The 20,727-nt window shown below is 38.6% G+C and overlaps 1 protein-coding gene across 2 annotated transcripts; it reads right to left on the bottom strand.

Moving 5' to 3' along the window:
* Positions 1–387: 387 nt before the first annotated feature.
* On the bottom strand, positions 388–20,705 carry vps8 (VPS8 subunit of CORVET complex). 2 transcript variants are annotated; one of them, XM_087802785.1, is made up of 45 exons: positions 20,592–20,705; positions 19,922–19,990; positions 19,690–19,820; positions 19,436–19,532; positions 19,323–19,355; positions 19,185–19,239; positions 18,792–18,916; positions 17,055–17,141; positions 16,921–16,988; positions 16,619–16,772; positions 16,456–16,515; positions 16,228–16,335; positions 14,940–15,020; positions 14,654–14,824; positions 14,329–14,403; positions 13,752–13,787; positions 12,987–13,077; positions 12,141–12,187; positions 11,990–12,079; positions 11,857–11,903; positions 10,833–11,055; positions 10,665–10,754; positions 10,450–10,501; positions 9,756–9,798; positions 9,624–9,696; positions 9,434–9,556; positions 8,602–8,673; positions 8,420–8,539; positions 8,219–8,275; positions 6,808–6,890; positions 6,485–6,569; positions 6,110–6,208; positions 5,880–5,969; positions 5,771–5,817; positions 5,565–5,700; positions 4,342–4,431; positions 4,082–4,261; positions 3,464–3,545; positions 3,228–3,310; positions 3,062–3,142; positions 2,163–2,332; positions 1,802–1,955; positions 1,570–1,623; positions 749–829; positions 388–660 (listed from the first exon to the last, which is right to left on the bottom strand). In XM_087802785.1, exons 1-45 carry the CDS (start codon positions 20,661–20,663, stop codon positions 541–543), a joined length of 4,185 nt encoding a protein of 1,394 aa, XP_087658911.1. In that variant the 5' UTR covers positions 20,664–20,705; the 3' UTR covers positions 388–540. The 2 variants fall into 2 exon arrangements, with proteins under 2 accessions (XP_087658911.1, XP_087658910.1); XM_087802784.1 differs by having other exon boundaries at positions 16,921–17,141.
* Positions 20,706–20,727: the final 22 nt, after the last annotated feature.

A 20,727-nucleotide genomic window follows, 5' to 3' on the forward strand; every position in this document is an offset into this window, starting at 1 on the left:
AAAATGACTTCATTATAATCCTATTATTATATGTCTTTCTTTAAAAAAAATACTAAAAAAAAAGTGTTAGTAACAGGATAATATCGTGTAGTTGTTACACGTCAATTCGAGCGTAAACATCTTTATTAGTGCAGGATCTATTTTACTTTCCAGAATCCTATGGTCCCTGAAGTGTCCACGACGAGATCGCTGTGTTTTGGGTCCGAGCCAATGACGTCATCAGACAGGGCGCTTAAAATAAGTAAAAACATTGAATCTATTTTTGGGTTAAAAACGGACTCACAATTGTAAGTTACATCTGGAGTCGAGATCACAACAACCACAAGGATGCGTTATGATCCTCATGCACGGATAATAAGACACAATCAAGAGTAAGTACACACATCACAAGTGTAACACACTTTAATTGTCACATGATCTTTTCATCGTTAACATGAAAAAACGTTGGATATTTACACGACTTCCAAGGCTTTTTGTGCAGCAAATCAAACAGAAATGATTTAGTTTAGTGTATCATGGGTTTAAAAACACTTGAACGGTTCATTCGTCCAGCAGCGGCGGAGGAGACAGTTTGAGAGGAAAACATCCTTGTCCCGTCGGAATCAAACAATCCTTCTTGTCGTGACTCTGGCTGCTGGACAGCTCTGCCAGGATAGATAACTGCATACAAAAAAAAACTTTAATCTCGTGGTATTTGTGAAAACCTGGAAATCCCCAAAACAAGTATATTAAAAACCAAAAATCTTACCCTTGAAGGTCCTCGATAAAAACATCGTAACTGATTCCACGACTGCTCCTGCTGACAGTCCAGCGTCGTCTCCACGAACATCTGATGGAAATATTAGTCAAAAAGTGACTCAAATACAAGACATTATTAAGAAGAACGTTTATTCGTTTTTTAATTCTGTGTCGACATATAAAAAAACAACTGTAAATGACCGTCAATGACATCATGCAGACGATCGCAATGTGGGTTAGTTCCAAGTGGGTCAAACGGGGGAAGTTCCGAGTGAGATCAGCAGAAATGTGAGCGACTCATGGATCTTTTTTGAGGAACAAGCAAAGTCTGAGTGACGCGAGTTGATGCTTCGCTGCCGTGTTTCTTTGAGCCGTGAGATTCAGGAAGAGACGATGACTCGCGTGTCCTGGTCGGACTAAAGGGTCACGTGACGGCGGGTCAGTGGGTCAGATACTAATCTAGTAGTCTAACTAGCAGGTTAAAGTAAGATTCAGCGCGACCGCCTCGCAGCAGGAAGGTTGCTGGTTCGCTTCCAGGTCAAGCCAACTTGTGACCTTTCTGTGTGGAGTTAGTATGTTCTCCCCGGGTACTCCGGTTTCCTCCCACAGTCCGAAAACATACAGAGGTTAATTGAGAACTTGGGGAAATTATCCATAGGAATGAGTGTGTGTGTGAAGGGTTGTGTGTCTTTGTGTGTCCTGAGACAGACTGGCGTCCTGTCCAGGGTGTCCCCTGCCTCTCGCCCTATGATACTGGGATAGACTCCAGTTTCCCCGCGAACCCGTTAAGGGATAAAGCGGTAGAAAATGAATGAATTAATAAATTCTTACCTCCTTTCCCTCAGTTCTGTTTCCGGCCTGACAGGTGAGAGACGTGACTCGAGTCTAGAAGAAACACCAGGAGACACGAATAAAAACTCGACACCGTTATTCACTCAAATAGTAGTAGAAACAAATTAAAATGAACAAAAAAGTGATCAGATGTTGTGTAGTTTTAATATGTAGCAAATAAAACTAATGTAACATTTTTGCTGAAAGGTTTGTAAATCTGTCAAAATCAAACCTGTGCCAAAGAGCTGTTCTGGTGCGTCTTGGACGAGGCTGAAGCTCCTGCTCGGCCTTCAGATGAAGAACACTTGTAGCAGCTCCACTGAGGCTCGTAAGAACTCTCGCACACCTTCTGCTGCAAACACTGGAAGTGATACGGGTGACCACACCTGCAGAGCAGACACTGATTACAACCAGATCACGTTTACTTGATGCTTCCAAACATGTCAATCACAAGTTCTTTTCCCTGAAATCATTGTCCACAGAGACCTTTGAAGTCGTCTCTGGAGGAGAAACGTTGTCAACTATGTTCACGTCGACCCTCACAGAAGAAAGGTCATGACGCACAACAACAACAACACAACATTGTGCGTCACCTGAACACGATGATCTCTTCGATGGATTCCTGCTTCTTCTTGTACTGCTGCAGGCAGATGTTGCAGTAGTCTTGTCTCGGGTGGAGTCCCCTGGTCACGGCGGCACGCAGGTGTGCGAGGGACCAGTGGAGGTCGTGGTTTAGAAGACTTGTAGTCGTCTCTAGCAGAGTCTAAAGGGGGAGAGAACAAATTATTCTATTTCAATATTGACATTTGATCCACAGATAAAATGGTAGAGTTGTGTATTGAAAAGAATCAGGTGATAAGATAAGTACCAACAATACAACATATAACGATACTGTAGTAACAAGTATATGTTTGTAGTATTGTCCAGTACTTGACTCTGGTGTTGTAGTATTTACAGACCACATGACTCTTGACGAAGTCTTAACTGCTTTCATTTGTTTTCAAACCAAAATATGTCCAAACATCAGCTTTAAAAACTGCTGGGGTCGACTGTATCCTCTCGTCCTCAGTCAGCGCAGAAATGTCGATGAATTTTATTGTTACTTTAGCTTCAGAACAAAGTGGACGGGAGTGTAATTGCAACACAAACAAACACTGTGAATATGTGTAAATAAATAAAACATATACATGTTTAAAAACCAAAAGATAACTAGGATAAATTAAATATTATTTAAAGGCCAAGAATAAGTTATAATCATAATTATCATAATGAAAAATAAATAAATATTTCTATTTAAATGGATACAGTGCGGTTTAATATAATATTTGATTGTGGAAATAAATACCGTGATATTTAAGTATCGATATATTCTAACACCTATTTAATACAGCATAACAAACAAAAAAAGAATAATCAAGTGAAACTGGAGGGTTGAAGGTTCAAAGATTGTTAAGACAGAATTTACTAGAATAAAAACACTATTTAAATCTACCTGCTCATAGTTGAACGTGTCCAGCATCCCCAGGATAAGGTCCTGGATCTCGGACAGCTTGGCTTTACTGTACACTGGGTCCTGCAAGAGACACGCTCTTGTTGGTGTTCAACGTTTACTCCAACAACACACAACTTAAACTACACACATTCATGTTCACACACACCTTCAGTATTCGCTGGATGATAGCAGGGAGTGTGATAAAGCTGCTCATGTTGTTCAAAACCTTCATTGTGAATTCCTTTAATGCTGAAACAACACAATAGTTAACGCACACATGCTTGATATACCTTTGATTTGAAATCGTTATGTTTAAAAATGAAAAAGTTACATTATATGTTTGTCTTTGAAGAGTAAGTTAGTGAAGCTTAGTAAAGGTTGTGTTGCATTTGTGTTGCTCACCCTCAGATGTGTGTTTAGTGTTCAGGCACTTCATCTTTTTATGAGGCTCCATCGTGGCCTCCAGCAGAAGAAACCACAGAACCTGTAGTTGAAAATACAGCATTGACTCAGTGTTGACTTGAGCATCGACATTAATATCAAAATTTACATTAACAATAATATCAACATTACCATAAACATTTATATCAAAATGTATATTAACACCAACATTAATATCAACAATAATATCTACATTACCATAAACATCGACATTAATACCAACAATAATATTAACATTAACATTAACATTAACATCAACAATAATATCAACATTAACATCAAGATTAATACCAACAATAATATTAACATTAATATTGACATTAATATCAACAATAATACCAACAATAATATCAACAATAATATTGACATTAATATCAACACTAACATCAACAATAATATCAACATTAACATTAACATCAACAATAATACCAACAATAATATCAACAATAATATCAAAATTAATATCAACATTAACATCAACATTAATATCAACAATAACACTAACATCAACATTAACATTAACATTGACATCAACATAAATGTAAACATCAATATCAACATAAATATCATCATAACCACCTCCTTCTGAGACTGGTCCAGCCGTGCAGCGTTGCTATGCAACAGGTTCACGATATCATTGAGCGAATCGTCCAACGTCGTCATCAACGTTTTCTTCTCCTTCCACTCGTCTTCCTCTCCTGCTGACGACTGCTCTTCTCTGTTGTCTGGTGTTAGAAGCTGCAGTTTCCCTTTAAGAAACTCCAGGACAAAAATGTGACGTTAAATGATTCAACATTACTGCTGTTAAATCAGCCAGAAGATCACGACCACTGACTCACCTCCAGTAAGACGGTGAAGGCTCCTTGAACATCTCCTTTCTTCTGCAGCAAATAAGCTCTGGCTTCACTGTGTTGGTGTTTCTCTGTGATCTGTTGAGAGCGAGCGGATCAGCAGGTGAGAGGCGTGTTCTTCACTAGATGACGAGTGCATTAAAGCAAGAATGAATGAAGAAAAGTAAGTAAGTAATTTTTATTTATATAGCGCTTTTCGAGACCAGGGTCACAAAGCGCTTAGACAATCAAAACAATACTCAAAAAAGTACATACTTTAAAGATCAAGATAATACTGAGAACAACACAGGAGTTCGAGAATATCAAGGAAAAGCCTGAACAAATAGAAACGTCTTAAGATGTTTCTTAAAGGAGTCAGTAGATCCATCAAGTGCAAAGAAAGAGAAGATGGTTCCAAAGCTTAGGAGCAACAGCCTGAAAAGATTTCTCTCCTCTGGTCCTGAACCGTGTGCGTGGAACCATCAGTAGATTCTGATCCACAGACCTCAGAGCCCGAGCTGGGGTGTAAGTCTGGATCAGATCAGTGATGTAAGGAGGAGTCTGACCATGAATAGATCTGAAAGTAAGAACCAGAATTTTAAAGTTGATCCTGAAAGAAACTGGCAGCCAGTGAAGAGTTTTAAGGATCGGAGAAATGTGAGTTCTTCTACTGGAGCGGCTCAGAATTCTGGCTGCAGAGTTTTGAATCAACTGCAGACGAGAAGATCCTTCTTGTTAAGACATGAAAACAAACTGTTACAATAGTCCAGACGAGAAGAAACAAACGCATGGATATTAAGATCCAGATCATGTTCCGACAACATTTTCCTAAGTTTAGAGATTTTTCTCAGTTGAAGGAAACAGTTTCTGGTCAGTTTTCTTCAGTGTTGAACAAGAGACATGTCTTTATCAAATACAACACCCAGGTCTCTCAGGCTCAGTTTGACAGACTGACCTAAGTCACCCAAGTACTGACTCAACCCTGGAATCTTATCATCAGGAGCAATCACCAGAGTTTCAGTTTTGTCCACATTAAGCTGTAAAGTGTTTTCACTCATTGTTTGATTTCTAGCAAACAATTGACTAAGTTCAGCCTCTGGGGCTCAGTTGGATCAAAAGAGCAGTAGAGCTGGATGTCATCAGCAAACATGTGATAAGAAACATCTGGAAATCTCTGAAAAAAAAAGTGTCGTCAAATCAAATTGATTGTTATTATTGTTAACTCGACGTACACTCAGTGCTCGGTCCAGGCTGTAGTTTGAAGAGCGGAGGAAGTTCACGAGATCTTCAGGAGCGAAGCGGCACATCAGACCGATCTGCAGCTCGTGCAGCTCACATGGCAGCTCGTCCCCGGAGCCCAGATCCTCCCTTGAACCAGAGACCCACAGTCACCACGCAGGAAAACCACATTTGACTTCACAGTGGATCCAAGCAGCACCTCGACTTCAGCAGGCTCCTCAGGAACTTGAACTTCAGTCGATCATCCTTGTGAGGACGACGGGGAGATTTAAAAACTTTACAATGAAGAATGAAAATGAATAAATCACCTGCAGTTCAGAGATGATTTGCTGCAGATCTTCAGTGAAGTGCAGCAGAACCAGATCAGCTGCTTTCTCTTGGTTCAGAGCCACCAGTTCCTGAACACACGAATACACATCTTTACATACATTCCCTATAAATCATACATGTAACCTTGAATTAAAATCACAAAAGCATTCAAAATATGTTGAAATGCTTCTATTTAAGTGAGAATAAAACTGTATTTTCTCAAACTGACCTTCATTTCTTGCCGTGCCTTGACCTTGACCATGTGTTTGTCGTCGGTGTTGTAGCCTGGCATGGACAACAGGTTGTGAATGTAGCTGAACACCTCCACCTTTTTTCAAATAAACACAAATACAAGTGAAATACAAGTCAGGTCATGACATGAAATCTTAAAACCAAGTGAAATCAGAAACATAGTTGATCAAATTCTTGCTCCACTCAGTTGGAAATCAACTCTTTCAGGCTCTTATCTAATGCTCTCTTTCATTCAAGCCTCCAGTACCAGGATCAGTTAAACCCTTTTCTTTAATGAAATAATACAAACAAATATATACAAATATTGCAATTGATTTTAAATGTTTGACGGATTATTAAACGTTCACGGTACCTTTCGAAGAGGGTCTCTCAGGTAACAGTCGAGAATCTTATCGTGCAGATTCTTCTTCTCGTACAGAAATTCACAAATTTGGTAGCTTGAGGGAGAAGCAGGAGATCAGTTATGGAACATCGTACCACTGTGACAGCACATGTCATCATTATAGCTGATAACATCTTATTTTAATGACATTGTTTGCTAATATTGTCGTTTTGAAATTACTGTTGTGAGGATGTGACAGTGAAAATTCTTCCTCTGAGAACAAACTCTCAGTAAATGTTCCACCAATAACATTAGCTTCCTTCACAAAACTGACTTGACTTTAGGTTTCTTACAATTTGGCTTCTTCTGCCATCGCCAACAGCTTATTCTCATCAAACTGCACGACGCCTCCGACTTGCAGAAGCTGCAAAAGAGCCTAGAAGAACAAAACGTATAAAACAAAGCATCTTTTGACATATGTACAATTAAGCTGTTACTTTGTCAAAATGGCCACCAAAAGAAATTTGAATTGAGTCGGCTTAAAAAAGCAAAGTAAACGGCTATTATTTAATAAAATATACATATATTTTTAAAGGCAACTAGACCCAATTGTCTTTTAATTTTTTTGTAATCCATTATTTATAATAGTTATAATTGGAGTTTATAACTGCCTCCCCCCTTTTACTGATGTTTATTGTAATTGATATATATATATATTTTATTCATTATTGTACTTATTTGACTTTTTGTATATTATTATTAATATATATATATATTTTTTAATATGTGTACTTTATGTCTTAATAAAATGTGCGCTTTTGTGAACTGCTAAAACTAACTAAAAAAAGCTACATTTTCCCAATGTGGGAAGAATAAAGGCATGAATTGTATTAAAATAGTAAAATAACTTTGCATAGCTAAAGAGAAAATATTAAAATAATACATTCATCACAATTAAATGTTATATTTCTTGTTTATGGAAAGTACCACTTTGAAAGTTACAAAAACTTTTCTTTAAAGCTGATACTAACACAACTGATACTAACACAACCGGACATAAATCCACATCACATGCTGCCATAAAATGTCAGAAGTACTTTACAAATCGAGCATGTTATCATCTTTTTTTGAAAGGTTTTCTTTGGCTCTCAATGTCTTACAGCTGCAGTATTTTTACGTCCAGCCTCTCGTTCAGCAGTTGTGCTGCCGAAAAAACAACTTTGAAGATGAAGTGTCCGATTTTCACGCCAAATTTCACACAATGTAAACAGTGCCACTGAAAGTTATTGAGTCTATAATAAGGTTTCTTTAAATAGCGTTTCTAGAGCCCCTAGTGTTGTAAAAGTGCAATTGCAATGTTTTGTTAAATTCAACCAATCATTACAGAAAATAACAAAAACATGTTGAAATGTTACATATTGGATCTTTAACTTTCTCTTTCTATAACTGATATCGCTGGTGGCTACAAGTGAGTGTTGTCTTTTAGCTCAGCTCTTTCTTTACAGTGACAGACTGACACTAAGACATCATTTCTTTTGCAAGTCCTACGTCTGCCTCAGAGGTTCCTCCCAGTTGAACCCCTCACAAGATAAATCCTTGCCCATACATCCTCAATCTGATATTAAAGTTCTTATTTATTAACCTTTGAACATATGTTGTCAAAATAAACACCAATAAATAAAAGGCGTGGTGTGTGGCGTGTGTGAATAAACACACGTTTCTTTCCCTAAACGATGATCTGCTCATTTGAATTTGTTTCTTCACCTGTTGCCTCTCGGCGTGTCTGGATTCATCATCAGGTCTGCAGAGAAACTCCAGGACCTGTCGACACATGCGAGACACGTTTGCTGGCGTCGGCTAAAAACCTTCTACACGTCAGCATTTATAAAAACAAAAACAGATTTTTTTTGTCGAGTGCGTTTCTCTGAATGACATCGTAGACGAGAAGGATTTTAACAAACTGACCTGATTGAAGAGATTTCTGTTGACGAACAAGGTGTTGTCGGGCTTGGCCAGCTGGCGAGCCAAGAAGGTGAAGAGCCCGCCCACTTGTGACGGAGAGTAATCGGGATTCTCCACCATGACCTTGAACATCACAAGGTTATACATTTTTAAGACTCGACTGTGGACGACATGATTGAAACTACCTGGAGTAAGATGTCCACGATCCTCTGCTGGTACTCCAGAGCCTGCTTGTCATTCTTAAAGTCTTCAAACGTCTGAAAATAAAAATATGAAATTATACTTTTATTGTCATATACCTCATTAAACGACAGTTCATCTAAAAGCAGCTTTATGCGATTTAAAGTCGAGCGACGCCAGTGGACTACAGTTGTAGTGTTTAGCCCGACGGGAGACTACATTTCCCATGAGCACTCGCTAAACGTCGCAAAAGTTGCCATGTCCTGGTTTGTATCAGTTGATAAATGTTCTGTTTCCAGACTTCCATTGATGAATGAAGGAAGATACTGAAGAGGTCATGAATCAGATTGTAATGAAATATGATATGACGTAACTTTAACTTTGTTTTTGTACCGTAATCCCCCCCCTTACCCCCCCAAATCACAACCAGCACGATATGTATCATGTTCACACCATCAAGAACTTTTAAAGTGAAAATAAAAATCACACAAAACACCTGAAGTCACAGGATATGAGTCTTTAAACTAGTTTTCAGTTGATTTGTCATCAAGTTTCATTAAAATATTTTAGTACAAAAATATTAATGAACCCAAACTACCTCCAACCTGAACCCGTTTCATTGAAATCATTTGATGTGACTCGCCGGACAGACGTCTCAAAAATACATTAATTTTCATGATATTTTAATGTATAAAGATGCCAGTGTTTCAAGTACGATCAGAGACTTTCAATAAGATGAAAGTGATTCAATCAAAGGGAACAAACACGGATTAATAAGAAGGAGTTCGACGTGTGAGTGAAAGGTTTGGTTAAATGTTCAAGGAACAACAGACTCACCATCGCGAGGACATTGAGAAACTCTCTGGTGTCGAAGTGCAGGAGGGTTTGGATGAACGGGAAGAGCTGCTCCTCAGATGAAGACGTTTCACCCGAGTGGAGTCGGATCAGGAACTCAAACACCTGCAGTGGAAACAAAATGACTTGAACCTCACAGTCGATCTGGATTGAATATCATCCCAAAACACACCTGGTTCTTCACTTGAACCACGAGGTCCTCGGAGATGTTTCCGAGTGGATAAGCTCTTCCTGCCAAGCAACAGCTGGAGAAGAAGGTTTGGATTGTTAAGCATGTGTTTGTTGATGAGATAAGATAAGTTACCTGATGTAAACCAGGAGCTTGTTTCCCATCTCAACTTCCTCGTCTGAGGAGAAACACAACATGATAGTTAACAGAACAAGTAGTGACTCGGATGTAGGAAAATACTTCTGACATCAATCCAAGAATCACTGAAATTAAATCTAAATATATATAATAACTCAGAGTCGACTTATCCTCAATAAGTCAATAATGGTTTTATAACAACTATTAGATACTTTAAGTCAATATTGCCAATTTTGTGTTAAGTAAAAAAACAAACAGTTAAACACAAAATCAAAAACTTAATCATAGACAGGAAATAATACTATTTTAAATTAGCATCAACACTTAGCAACTTTACTTGTGACATTTCCATTTGATTGGTTTAATCTGGTCATAAAAAGTTTTATCTTTACAACTTGAACAACAATGTTCTGCATTTTACATTCTCTTAAAGCAGAGCATTAAGGCGGCATAAAGACTTTAAAAATAATTAATAATATTTGAGGATTTACAGGGTTTTTCTAAAACATAACATTGACATTCATTTGCAGGAAATTATTTTGACAATTTAATATAAAAATGTACAGAAACAGATGAAGATTTTATTCATTTTTGTTGTTGTTGTTCACTCACAAAGAAATTATTTTTTCCATCTTCTATTTTGTATTTCTTAAAACACATTTTAACCCAAAACCACGAATTCAAAGATCACCTGTTAGAGTCGATTTGCTCCTGAGCGGGGGACCAATCACAGCGAAGCATTTCTGAAACACAGTCAACAATTTAAACGTTTAACTCAACTCTGAAAACAACAACAAAGAAACATAAATGGAGCCACTTTTAAAGTCATTTAGAATCTGAGGAAACAACCGTTAATGAATTAAGTTAATTCATCTGCGAAGGTCACTCAGGTCACATGACACTCACCTCCAGAGGTGTGATGTAGTCGTTCATGCCTCGGTTGAACACGTAGATGAAGGCGTCGTAGAGACGGTTCTTCCAGCAAACCTGCACGACCTGAAGAAGCAGAAGAGAAGTCGTCAGGCAGACGTTTCTTCTCCCTTCCAGTGAATCTTCATCTGCAGGGACGTCCACCTGCTCCATGTCCAGGCTGGTCACGTCCAGGTGAACGATGCATCTCTCCAGGCTGCTCATCATGTCGTGACAGTGGTAGTGGTCGAACAGGTCCTTCATGATGGGGGTGGGCAGAGCACCGAGGCGGTTGTTGGTGACGTAGCCCTCCAGGGACTCCAGGAACACGGCTTTAGCGACGACGTTCTCGGACAGCTGCGCGTACAGCTGGTTGAACAGCAGGTCCCTGGAGGCATCACAGAAGTTCACCATCAATTCAACTTTTCCTCCAATAACTGACGTGTTTGGAATATTTTGGATAGGAATACAATATTAAGAGAAAATCCTTTAAAAAAAACACACAAATATATGTTTGACCATGTCAAGTCATGGAACATATGAGCTAATATTGATGTTTAATATTCAAGTTTTGAAATATACAGTAATAGTCATAAAAAAATAATTTGGTTGAGAATAAAAATGTAAATATAAATTAATATTGACATGTTCTGTTGTTTGAGCGCCTTCAAGGTCTACTCATCATTTATTTAAAATAATCACAATTCATTAGATTTTTGGTTATAGAAGAATTTCACCATCTTTAAAGGACAAATCTTGCCACGCCCACTCTGCTGTGATTGGTCAAACAAGCAAACATACAAAGTTTGTCACTGCGCATCATCAGTCCCAGAAGTCTTCACCTCCAAGGGACTCGTTGTATAAACAAAGCGGGGTGTGATTACAGCTGGCTGGAGGAGGAGTAAAGCCATTACAACGTCATAATGGACTCTCGTAACCTCTCGTTCGCTGAGATTTCAGACGAGGGAGAACTATATGAAGTAATAACCAACAAGTCAGGAGAGTCGAGTTTTCACATTAGTTGCCATTTAATTGATAAACAATGGCTTAATAATGATTATTTGTTTTTAAATGACGAGGTAGAAACTTCAGAAGTGTTCTAGGTAGGTTTTCAGGGTCGTCATGAAAGAGATTGAGGATTTAAGGACATTAAAGTTGTCCTTCACTGCCATCGATTTCATAGACTTACGTCCTCTGAAGCAGGAGGCAATAATCCATGAGGACGGGAACAACATCCTACAAAAGCAAAAACATGTTCAGAATAAAGATGTTTACAAATGTAATCACTTATCAACGTTATTCCAAATATTGTATTTATTTACCAGAAAATGTTGCTCCGTTCCAGAGGCGTTTGCTTGATCGGGACATTTCTTCAAAGTGTGCTCCGACAGCTGGAACATGATGTCCACCATCTGCAGGCGACAGGAAGACGTTACCAAAGAAACATTTATAAGTGATAAAATAAAAACATACCTTGTCACCAACCAAAGCTTTTCTTTTCACAGGGTCCCCGACAAGTCCTGATCGACAAACCAATGATGGACTTAAACATTACTGTCCGAGTAACATCACATATTCATGACCTGAAGATTTCTTAAGCCTGTACGTTGTATTTATATAATTATATATAATTATATATAATATAATTAATATTTGTATAGCGCTTTTCTAGACCAGGGTCACAAAGCGCTTAAACAATGAAACAATACCCGATTAAATAAATGCTCAAAAGGTCAAGGCACCCAAGAGACAAACACAGGAGTCTCAGAAAATTCCTCTGGTCCTGAAGCGTGTTCAGGAACCATCAGTAGATTCTGATCCACAGACCTCAGAGCCCGAGCTGGGGTGTAAGTCTGGATCAGATCACTGATGGAAGGTCTGACCATGAATAGATCTGAAAGTAAGAACCAGAATTTTAAAATGATCCTGAAAGAAACTGGAAGCCAGTGAAGAGTTTTAAGGATCAGAGAAATGTAAGTTCTTCTACTAGAGCGACTCTGATTTCTGGCTGCAGAGTTTTGTGTTAACTGCAGGCGAGACAGCTGCTTCTTGTTAAGACATGAAAACAAACCATTACAATAGTCCAGACGAGAAGACACAAACACATGGATTATAATCATCATCATCATGTTGTGACAAACTTTTCCTAAATTTAGAGACTTTTCTCAGTCGAAGGAAACAGTTTGTGGTCAGTTTTCTTCGGTGATGAACTACAGACATGTCTTTGTCAAATACAACACCCAGCTTTCTAAGGCTCAGTTTGACAGACTGTGTGTGTGTGTGCGTGTGTGTGTGTGCGTCAAAAATGCTTTGACTCACCGACCACAGCTTTGGCCTTCCCCTCATGGATGGCCCACGCCAGTGTTAGAGCATCGACAAAGTGTTCCTGCTTCAGAAGACCATCCAGGCGCTGAGATAAGATAAGAACAGAGATGGAAACACAAACTTTTATCTACTAAATTCATCACTAATGATGGCCATATTTTCTTGATTCGTAAAGAAGCTCTTAAGTGCTATGATCTTAAGCACACAATGGAAGAAGGATGCGTTTCCAAGAGTCCCTCGTAGTTTTCGCTAAGAAGGAAATGTAAGATCGCTCTTAACTAGTCTGCAGTACAACACTTAAACACTAGCGTGTGAGATGAGTCGGAAAAAAATCACACGAGTTGAAGCTTAAACTAAGATTTACTTGTAGAAACTGATCTTGCTGTGGCAACACTTGAGTGACAACTTACAGAACGCCACTTCAATCATCGGGGGCTCTGATTGGTCGACACACTCAAACAACACACAGTGATTGGAGGGGAAATATTCAACCTGTGGTGTTTCACAGATATCATAGAAACAGATGTCATTCATCTCATCTCTATATAAAGATGTTTCCAATTGATTCAGTTACAGAACAACCACGATGGACGGCTCCCATCAAGACCTTCTTACGAAGCTTCTTTGACTTGATCTTAAGGTTCTCCAAGAAGGCAAACCCATCTTAAGACCCTTTGTGCGTTTTTTTGAATCTGTGAATCCTGGCCAATAATATTTCAGGTGCGGAACATATATATATTATTTGTTTAAATCACGTACCTCTCGCCATGTTTTCAGCGTCATGATGTGAGCAGACTGCAAACAAAAAAGTTCAGGTGTTTAGATGTGGTTTAAAACACACACCCGTTCTAAATTCATTCACGTTACTACATGTCGCTGAAATAAATCATTGATGGAATACTGTAGTAGTACTTGAAAAAAGGCGTTTTTGCAAAGCAGGGGTTTCATCCAAGCTTACCAGGGACCAGACACTGTATCTTGGCACAAATTGACAATTAATACTTTAGTTACAAAATGTCTGAAACCTGATTGTAATGAATGTATTACATATACGAGCCAACACTGTATCAAATATACTTATAAAGAGCAAGACATGTCAGAAACTTCACAAAGGAAAATATTCATTGAACATTAACTGAACAGAAACTAAAATTGAGTCACCCGGAACAACTTTTTCTGGAACGAGTCAACAAACTCCTGAGAGTGCAGTGTTGTTCTTCGTTTAGTGTAATTCGTTCTCTTTTCAAACTCTATTCAAAAGTGTTTAAAATCTGTTGATCGGCAACAATTGTGTTCAAAGGTAATACAAATTAAAAATGATAAAGAATTCTATTACCTTTGTGCCCAAGTAGACAATTTGTCCCGAGAAGCTGGAGACGGACTGGTAGCAGGCCTTTTCTCCAACCAATGCCTGAAATAAAGAAGTTGAGGAATGAAGTGAAAAATATGGCTAAGCCTGGGTCACCACCAGATGCATCTGAATTCAATTCCCGGATTTATGTAGACGGAAGTATGTTGTATGTTGGGCCTCATTTTGACAATGTGTATCATTGTGTATTCATTGTGTATCTTATTGTATGCCTGTGATCATTTGGTTATTTGCTTTTTTATTTAGTGGTGTCTGGACCTTTTTTCTCCAATGAATTGATTTGAATTCTCACCAGGGCTTGCGAGACATTCCCTCCTGTAGCGAGGGATTTGAAATGACGGCTGTTGTAAACCAGCTGAACCTGTTCCAAGTCCAGAGTCTCCAGGATCTCTTGACTCGCTCGGTCCACCACACGCAGTTTTTCATGGCTGTCCACGAGGACCAGCGTCCGACTGTTTATCCACTTCAGAGCAGGAAGAAAAACATACATGTCTGTGAACAATCTTTGATGTCCAGTTTGAACCCTCAGGTCACATGACAGAGAAGCATGAAGGTTCATCAGAAGACGATGTATTTACACAAAGGCTGATGATGTCACAGTCCATTTGCAAGAGTCGCTGTTTGACGACGTGGATCATTCCGGTCGCCTCCTTTTTCACCTGGAAGAATAGATGAGGATGAACATGAGATGACATTCAACATGATGGATCGATCAGTAGAACTGAACCATCATCTTCATGAGAGCCAGGGCTCGTCTCTGGGACAGAGCTCAGTCATACAAGGGTCAGAACTGATCAGAAAACAAGGTCACAAGGATTTTGTACTAAAAACGGTCGTACACTCACATCCAGAAAATGGTGCAACCACAAAAATATTCAGATGTATGAATCTGTGCGTGCACACAAATACAAGCACTTCCTTTGTATATCTCAATCAACGTAGGATTAATTGCAGACATGTTTGTCCCTTTCCACGCCCTCATTTACATATTTAAATCAGATTTAAACAAGCTTATCATTCCTTTACTTTTTTCTGAATAGCGTGAAATAGCGGATTAAAATATTTAGTTTAAACTGATTGATGTTGTCTTAACAAATACAGATCATCAGTTTGGTGAATGAGAACGTATTTATAAGTTTGTGAATAATTTAATATCCACTCGTGTAACGACAAACACTTGTGTGTGTGTGTGTGTGTGTGCATAAATATTTGATCAATATTGACGGTTAATGTAGCTGATGTCAAAATCTCACCGTGACTAGTGAGGCTGACATAAGTCCGAGCAGTAAATAAGGACGTACTATACCTACAATAGTGTCGGGAAGTCCGAACTTTTTACCGCTCTTTTCATTATTATTGATACATATCAGGGCCGGGTCTAGGCAGGGGCAAGAGGGGGCCTGGCCCCCTCAAATAAATGTTGTGCCCCCTCAAACTTACATGTAAGTAAGTAAGTAACAGCACAATGCCCCCTCAAGATTTGTGGCTGCCCCCTCATACATGCCTGTCTAGACCGGGCCCTGATACATATACAACTTTGACAACGAAACGTATGCAGACGACCCCTTAGTACATGAGGCCTCGGAAGTACAAATGTTGTCTTTTCGTTCATTGGAGGCTCAATCTATCCTAAATATCTTTGTGTTTGTCCTCCTCCATCAAACTAATTCCTTTCCTTCCACATTAGTTTCACTGTCAATGCAAGTCTCTGTTGGTTATCTTATCTTCAGCACTGGCATCTCTACAAGTCGCCATATCAACGTAAAAATGGATCTACTTTCATTTTAGAGAAAAGTGTGTCGAAGAAAGACAGTTATTTATCTGGTAATGACTGTAAACAAGAAAAAAAAGGAAAAGAAAACACACCATGAGAAACTGGACTGTGTCTCCTTTGCAAAAAGCCAGGATAGGATTAACAGTCTTCTGGACGGAGACGAACTGCCAGGCCAGTTGAGGAACGCTGGAAGGATCCGACTAGTAACATGGAAAAACAGTCAAAATCAACAGATGTGAGGAATGTTTGAGTAGATGTGAGGAACGGCACAGAGGGACGAGATGTTTAGAGGACAATAGAAATATAGAGGAACAACATACCTTGCCGTAAGGAAACGTCAACCAAACCTTCAGAGATGGCTTCAGTCCAATAACAAGAATCTGGTTTTGAAAACATACATTAGGAACGTCAGGAACGTCAGGAACGTCAGGAACGTTCAACCAAAGACTCACACAGTACAAATAAAGTGCGTTTATTTTTCACCTTGGTGAGAGAAGCCATCGCCAGCAGGGAGTAGTTGGTGATGGGGTGGTCTCTGAACTCAGCCGGCGCTCGCAGAGGCTCGATGAAACACACTTCGCCTTTGGAGCCGCTGAAGAGGCAGCGGGAGTCACATGACCGCATGCCCATCACCCTCCTGAAGACGAGAGGCAAGAAATTCAGCTTTTATGAGGCAGTTTCTCAAGGAAATATCCATCCAGGAGATTCTAGCACACAGTGGATTGGTTAATAAATGAAGGAAAAAGGAAAAAATATATTAATGCAAAGCTTGAATCCTGACTCACTTGAACACCAGTTCAAAGACGGATCCTCCGCTGTCGTTACAAACGGCAAGAGTCGGATCTTCTGTGAACTGGAGAATCAGAAGTAGCGTAAATGTTTGTGAAGACACGAGTGCAGCAGCTTTCTTTGATTTTACTTTAACATGGAGGATTGCTGTTCCGGGAGGGTGAGCGTCTGTGATTGTTCGGAGCAGCTTTCCATTGGCCAGATCCCACATTAGAATCTTATAAAAATATAAAAAAGCAGAATTTGAGAAGAAATAGTTCCAACATTTATCAAGACTTCTATTGGTAGAAGGTGAATCTTTGGTCGTAAAACATAAAGTCAGTGATTTATTGCTTAAACAACATTGATCAGAGACTTTAAACAAACACTACAGAGATTGTTTACATATTAAATACTTCAGTCTGAACATATTGTTGTATTAACATATACAAGGATCTCAGGTCAAATTAAATTAGAGGAATATTGTAAAACACTGTAACAAAATAGCACAGGGCCAGAGCCTAAGCCTAAGAATTAGGGATATTTTTCAATTCTAAAACCATTAATTGTATCAGCAAAATGTTGCTTATACTATGGAAGTAATAATAACTTCTTGGTGGAAAACCAGGGAAACATCAAACACATGGTACAAAAGAATCACTTTTGTTATGATATTTCTGGGTTAATATTCTACATCTTCTAAATGAGATCTGTGACGATCACAATTGTTGATTTTTAACATTTTTGACAGTGTAAGGGATGAGTCACAGCTAAAATATTAATGAATGAGAGACAATCTGAAACTAAATGTGTTATAAACAATCAATAGAAATAATCTAATAAATAATAGTGGGTTTAAAACAGTAAATAGTGTGACTGTAAAAATAAAGAGAGACAGACGATGCTCTTAATTTGAAAGCCTGAAGATTATTTCCTCCTTCTGAACTGCGTTTCAGGAATTTACCGTAAAGTTTAGAGATAATCATGGCGGGAGAAACCCAAACAACTGATAAGATTGACATCAGTAGGATGTTGTTAAGTCACGATGACTCAACCACCCTTGAGAGCAGGGATGCTGTGATGAAAGATAAACCAGCCTTATGTCTTCTTCTGATTGGTTAATATCGCGTGGTGGCCTCAGTGATTGGCTAAATTCATGCAAAAAAGTACCAAAGTTTATTATGATTAAAAAAAATATATAAAGCGTGTTAAATTGGTAAATATAAGCGTGAGAAATATGAGGTGTTTCAGCGGTTTTATACGAAAATTAAAATAAAAGTTACAAAAATACAGTTTTAGCTTAAAAAATTGCGGTATTTGCTAAAGAGCAGATATCTGGGATCCCTGGATATATGCCAGGAAACGTTAAAAAATGTGTTTCTACTCTACATGATATCCCACCAGGAGTTCCTGTGTCCACTGATAATTAGTGTTTACAATGTATTTACACATTCCTAACAGCAGAATCACCCAAAATAAATTAAGTGAATTGACATTAAATGAATATTCTCCATGCGTTTCTGGTAAGTATAGTTTCTTGTAAACCGGGAATATTTACTATGAGAAAATATATTATTTAATCAGAATCTTGAAAAAGGTTATTTAATCATAGCTACTAAGATTTGACACAAGGGCGTTAGACTCAAGAAAGCTGGATCTGGATAGTCTTGAACTGAAGGGCAGCACCAGGGAGAAAAACTGGACTCTCGAATGAACAAGAGCGAAGCGAGCTCTCAGTAAAAATGGCACCGGGTGACGGTCGTTGGCAACAACAACAATTTCAGGATATGTTTCGGTCAAAACTAACAATAAAGCTTCTTGGAATTGATGCAAATGTCACTCAGATCATGGAGGAAAGATGACTTTGTAACTGTTTGACAGGTCATACCTGTCCTTTGGCAAACCCACAGAGGAGCCGCGAACAGTCCTGGTTGATGCTGAGAGCAGAAACGGCTCCAAACTCCGCCCCGGCGGCTTTGTTCCCGAGACAGAGCCGGAGAGCTTGGTTTGCATCTGTGAGAATCAACAAATACATGGTCGTTTGAAGATCAGAAAATGTTTAAATTAGACAAAACTAAAGTCATGCGTTTCATACTGAGGGTTTATATAATTTACAAAATTGAAATTTACACATTAAAACCTCAAAGATGCTGACTTTTTAGCATCATATTTTTAATGGGGACAGATTTGTCTATCATTAAAATTATAAATCGAACATTAAAAAACACACCATTATAAAGTTTGCTTTTTTTTAAATTGTAACATTGAAAGATGGTTTTACCAAAGACAAGGGCCAAGCCATGAGACGTGCCGACAGCAATCACACCTGAAACCACCTAAAAATTCCACAGAACGATAATCATCACAGCGTTTATGGCTCTTAGTGCAATTTAATATGCATGTCTGTGTGAATACTCACAATAGCAGTCGGTAGTCCAGCATCTACTTTATCCTAGAGATGGAATGTATGAATACACAACGTTAGTTGACAGTGAAGAAGAAGAAAATAGAATAATAATCATTATTATTTACAGCAGCAGAGATGATCTGTGCAGAAATTCCCTTCAGCAGACTGTGTCGAAGAACAGACGCGTGGACATTCGACTGCTGGTCAACGGCCCTTTTCCTCCTAGAAATGGAAAGAAATCTCTCTTAAATAAGGTTAAAATCAAGGCTCTTTGTTTTAAGAGTTTTATTTATTACTTATCGTATTTGTCTTTAACTACAAAACATACATTTGCAGAGTAAACAAAGCTTCCCAAAACTTCCTCTGTCATATTTCCCACCTCTTTATTTGAGCCGGGTCTCCACTATCGGAGCTCGTCAGTGAAGCCGTTTCACAGGAATATCGATCGATGTTTTCAGGATTTAAAACACAAGTGTCCTCCAGAACAAACGCTTCCTCCTCATCGTCCGTCTGTGAAACACACAGGGAACAATATCCTTCAGCACGATAACAATTAAAAAAAATAGGTTATACAGGAAATACATTCAAATAATATCGTGGTTATGCTTCACCTCGTTGAGGATGCTCTCCAAGGTCGGGGGCGTGTCTATTTGTGGGATGTCAAACTCCTTGTCATCGATCTGGAAAGAGAAAAAATGTTTTGTTTGTTTTACATTGTAAACTTTGAACAAGGAAACCGAAAAAACCAAACATGAACAACCTCTGAAATGATCGTAAATACACTGATACATCATTTAGTGGATTTACTGGTAAACGTTGAGCTTCATTGAATTGAATTGGTTTGATAACGTAAAGTTATAGAAGAAAAATGTTAGTAGTTTTAAATGTTTTACCAAATCATTGAGGGATTGTCATTGTTTTCACTGCTGTGTATGTCATGTTGTCAAATCAGATACAGTATAACGTCAAGAGAAATGAAAGGCACTGGTTATTTATTACACATCATGCATTTATTTGAATGTTTTCTTGGGCAGATCAGGGACAAATGTCTTTTCCATCTTGATAAAAACTCACTATTCACTGCTGACGATCGAAGAATGTATTTGGACAAATAGACCTTATAATTCTCACTAGTTCTCTATAACAAAACTTTATTTCTGACCAATAACGCCCTGTTATTATTGACTGTCTCTGTCCCTGCGACGTTGATCTGGTCGATGACAGGTGATGCTGTTGCCAGAATATAATATAAATATCCTTAAAAAAGTTGACGACACTCACCGCATCCAAGTCCGCCAAATGAACCTGAGAAAAAGCAGAAGGAAAGCTGGCGCTGTCAGGAGACTCGGACATGTTTGTCTCTCCAAGAAGACAACACTGGCTTCTTCCTGGAGGTTTTCTTCGTCGCCGTCACGTA

Source organism: Callionymus lyra, chromosome 11 (assembly GCF_982586985.1).
Source record: "Callionymus lyra chromosome 11, fCalLyr1.hap1.1, whole genome shotgun sequence".
NCBI lineage: Eukaryota > Metazoa > Chordata > Actinopteri > Syngnathiformes > Callionymidae > Callionymus > Callionymus lyra.

What these genes read in the sequence shown, in the direction of transcription:
- vps8 (XM_087802784.1), bottom strand. Translation starts at nt 20,663, where the DNA reads ATGTCCGAGTCTCCTGACAGCGCCAGCTTTCCTTCTGCTTTTTCTCAG. An exon ending in CTGGACTACCGACTGCTATT is followed by an intron (nt 19,240 to 19,322) that starts GTGAGTATTCAC and finishes TGGAATTTTTAG; the next exon opens with GTGGTTTCAGGTGTGATTGC. An exon ending in AAGCTCCTGGTTTACATCAG is followed by an intron (nt 9,697 to 9,755) that starts GTAACTTATCTT and finishes CTTCTTCTCCAG; the next exon opens with CTGTTGCTTGGCAGGAAGAG.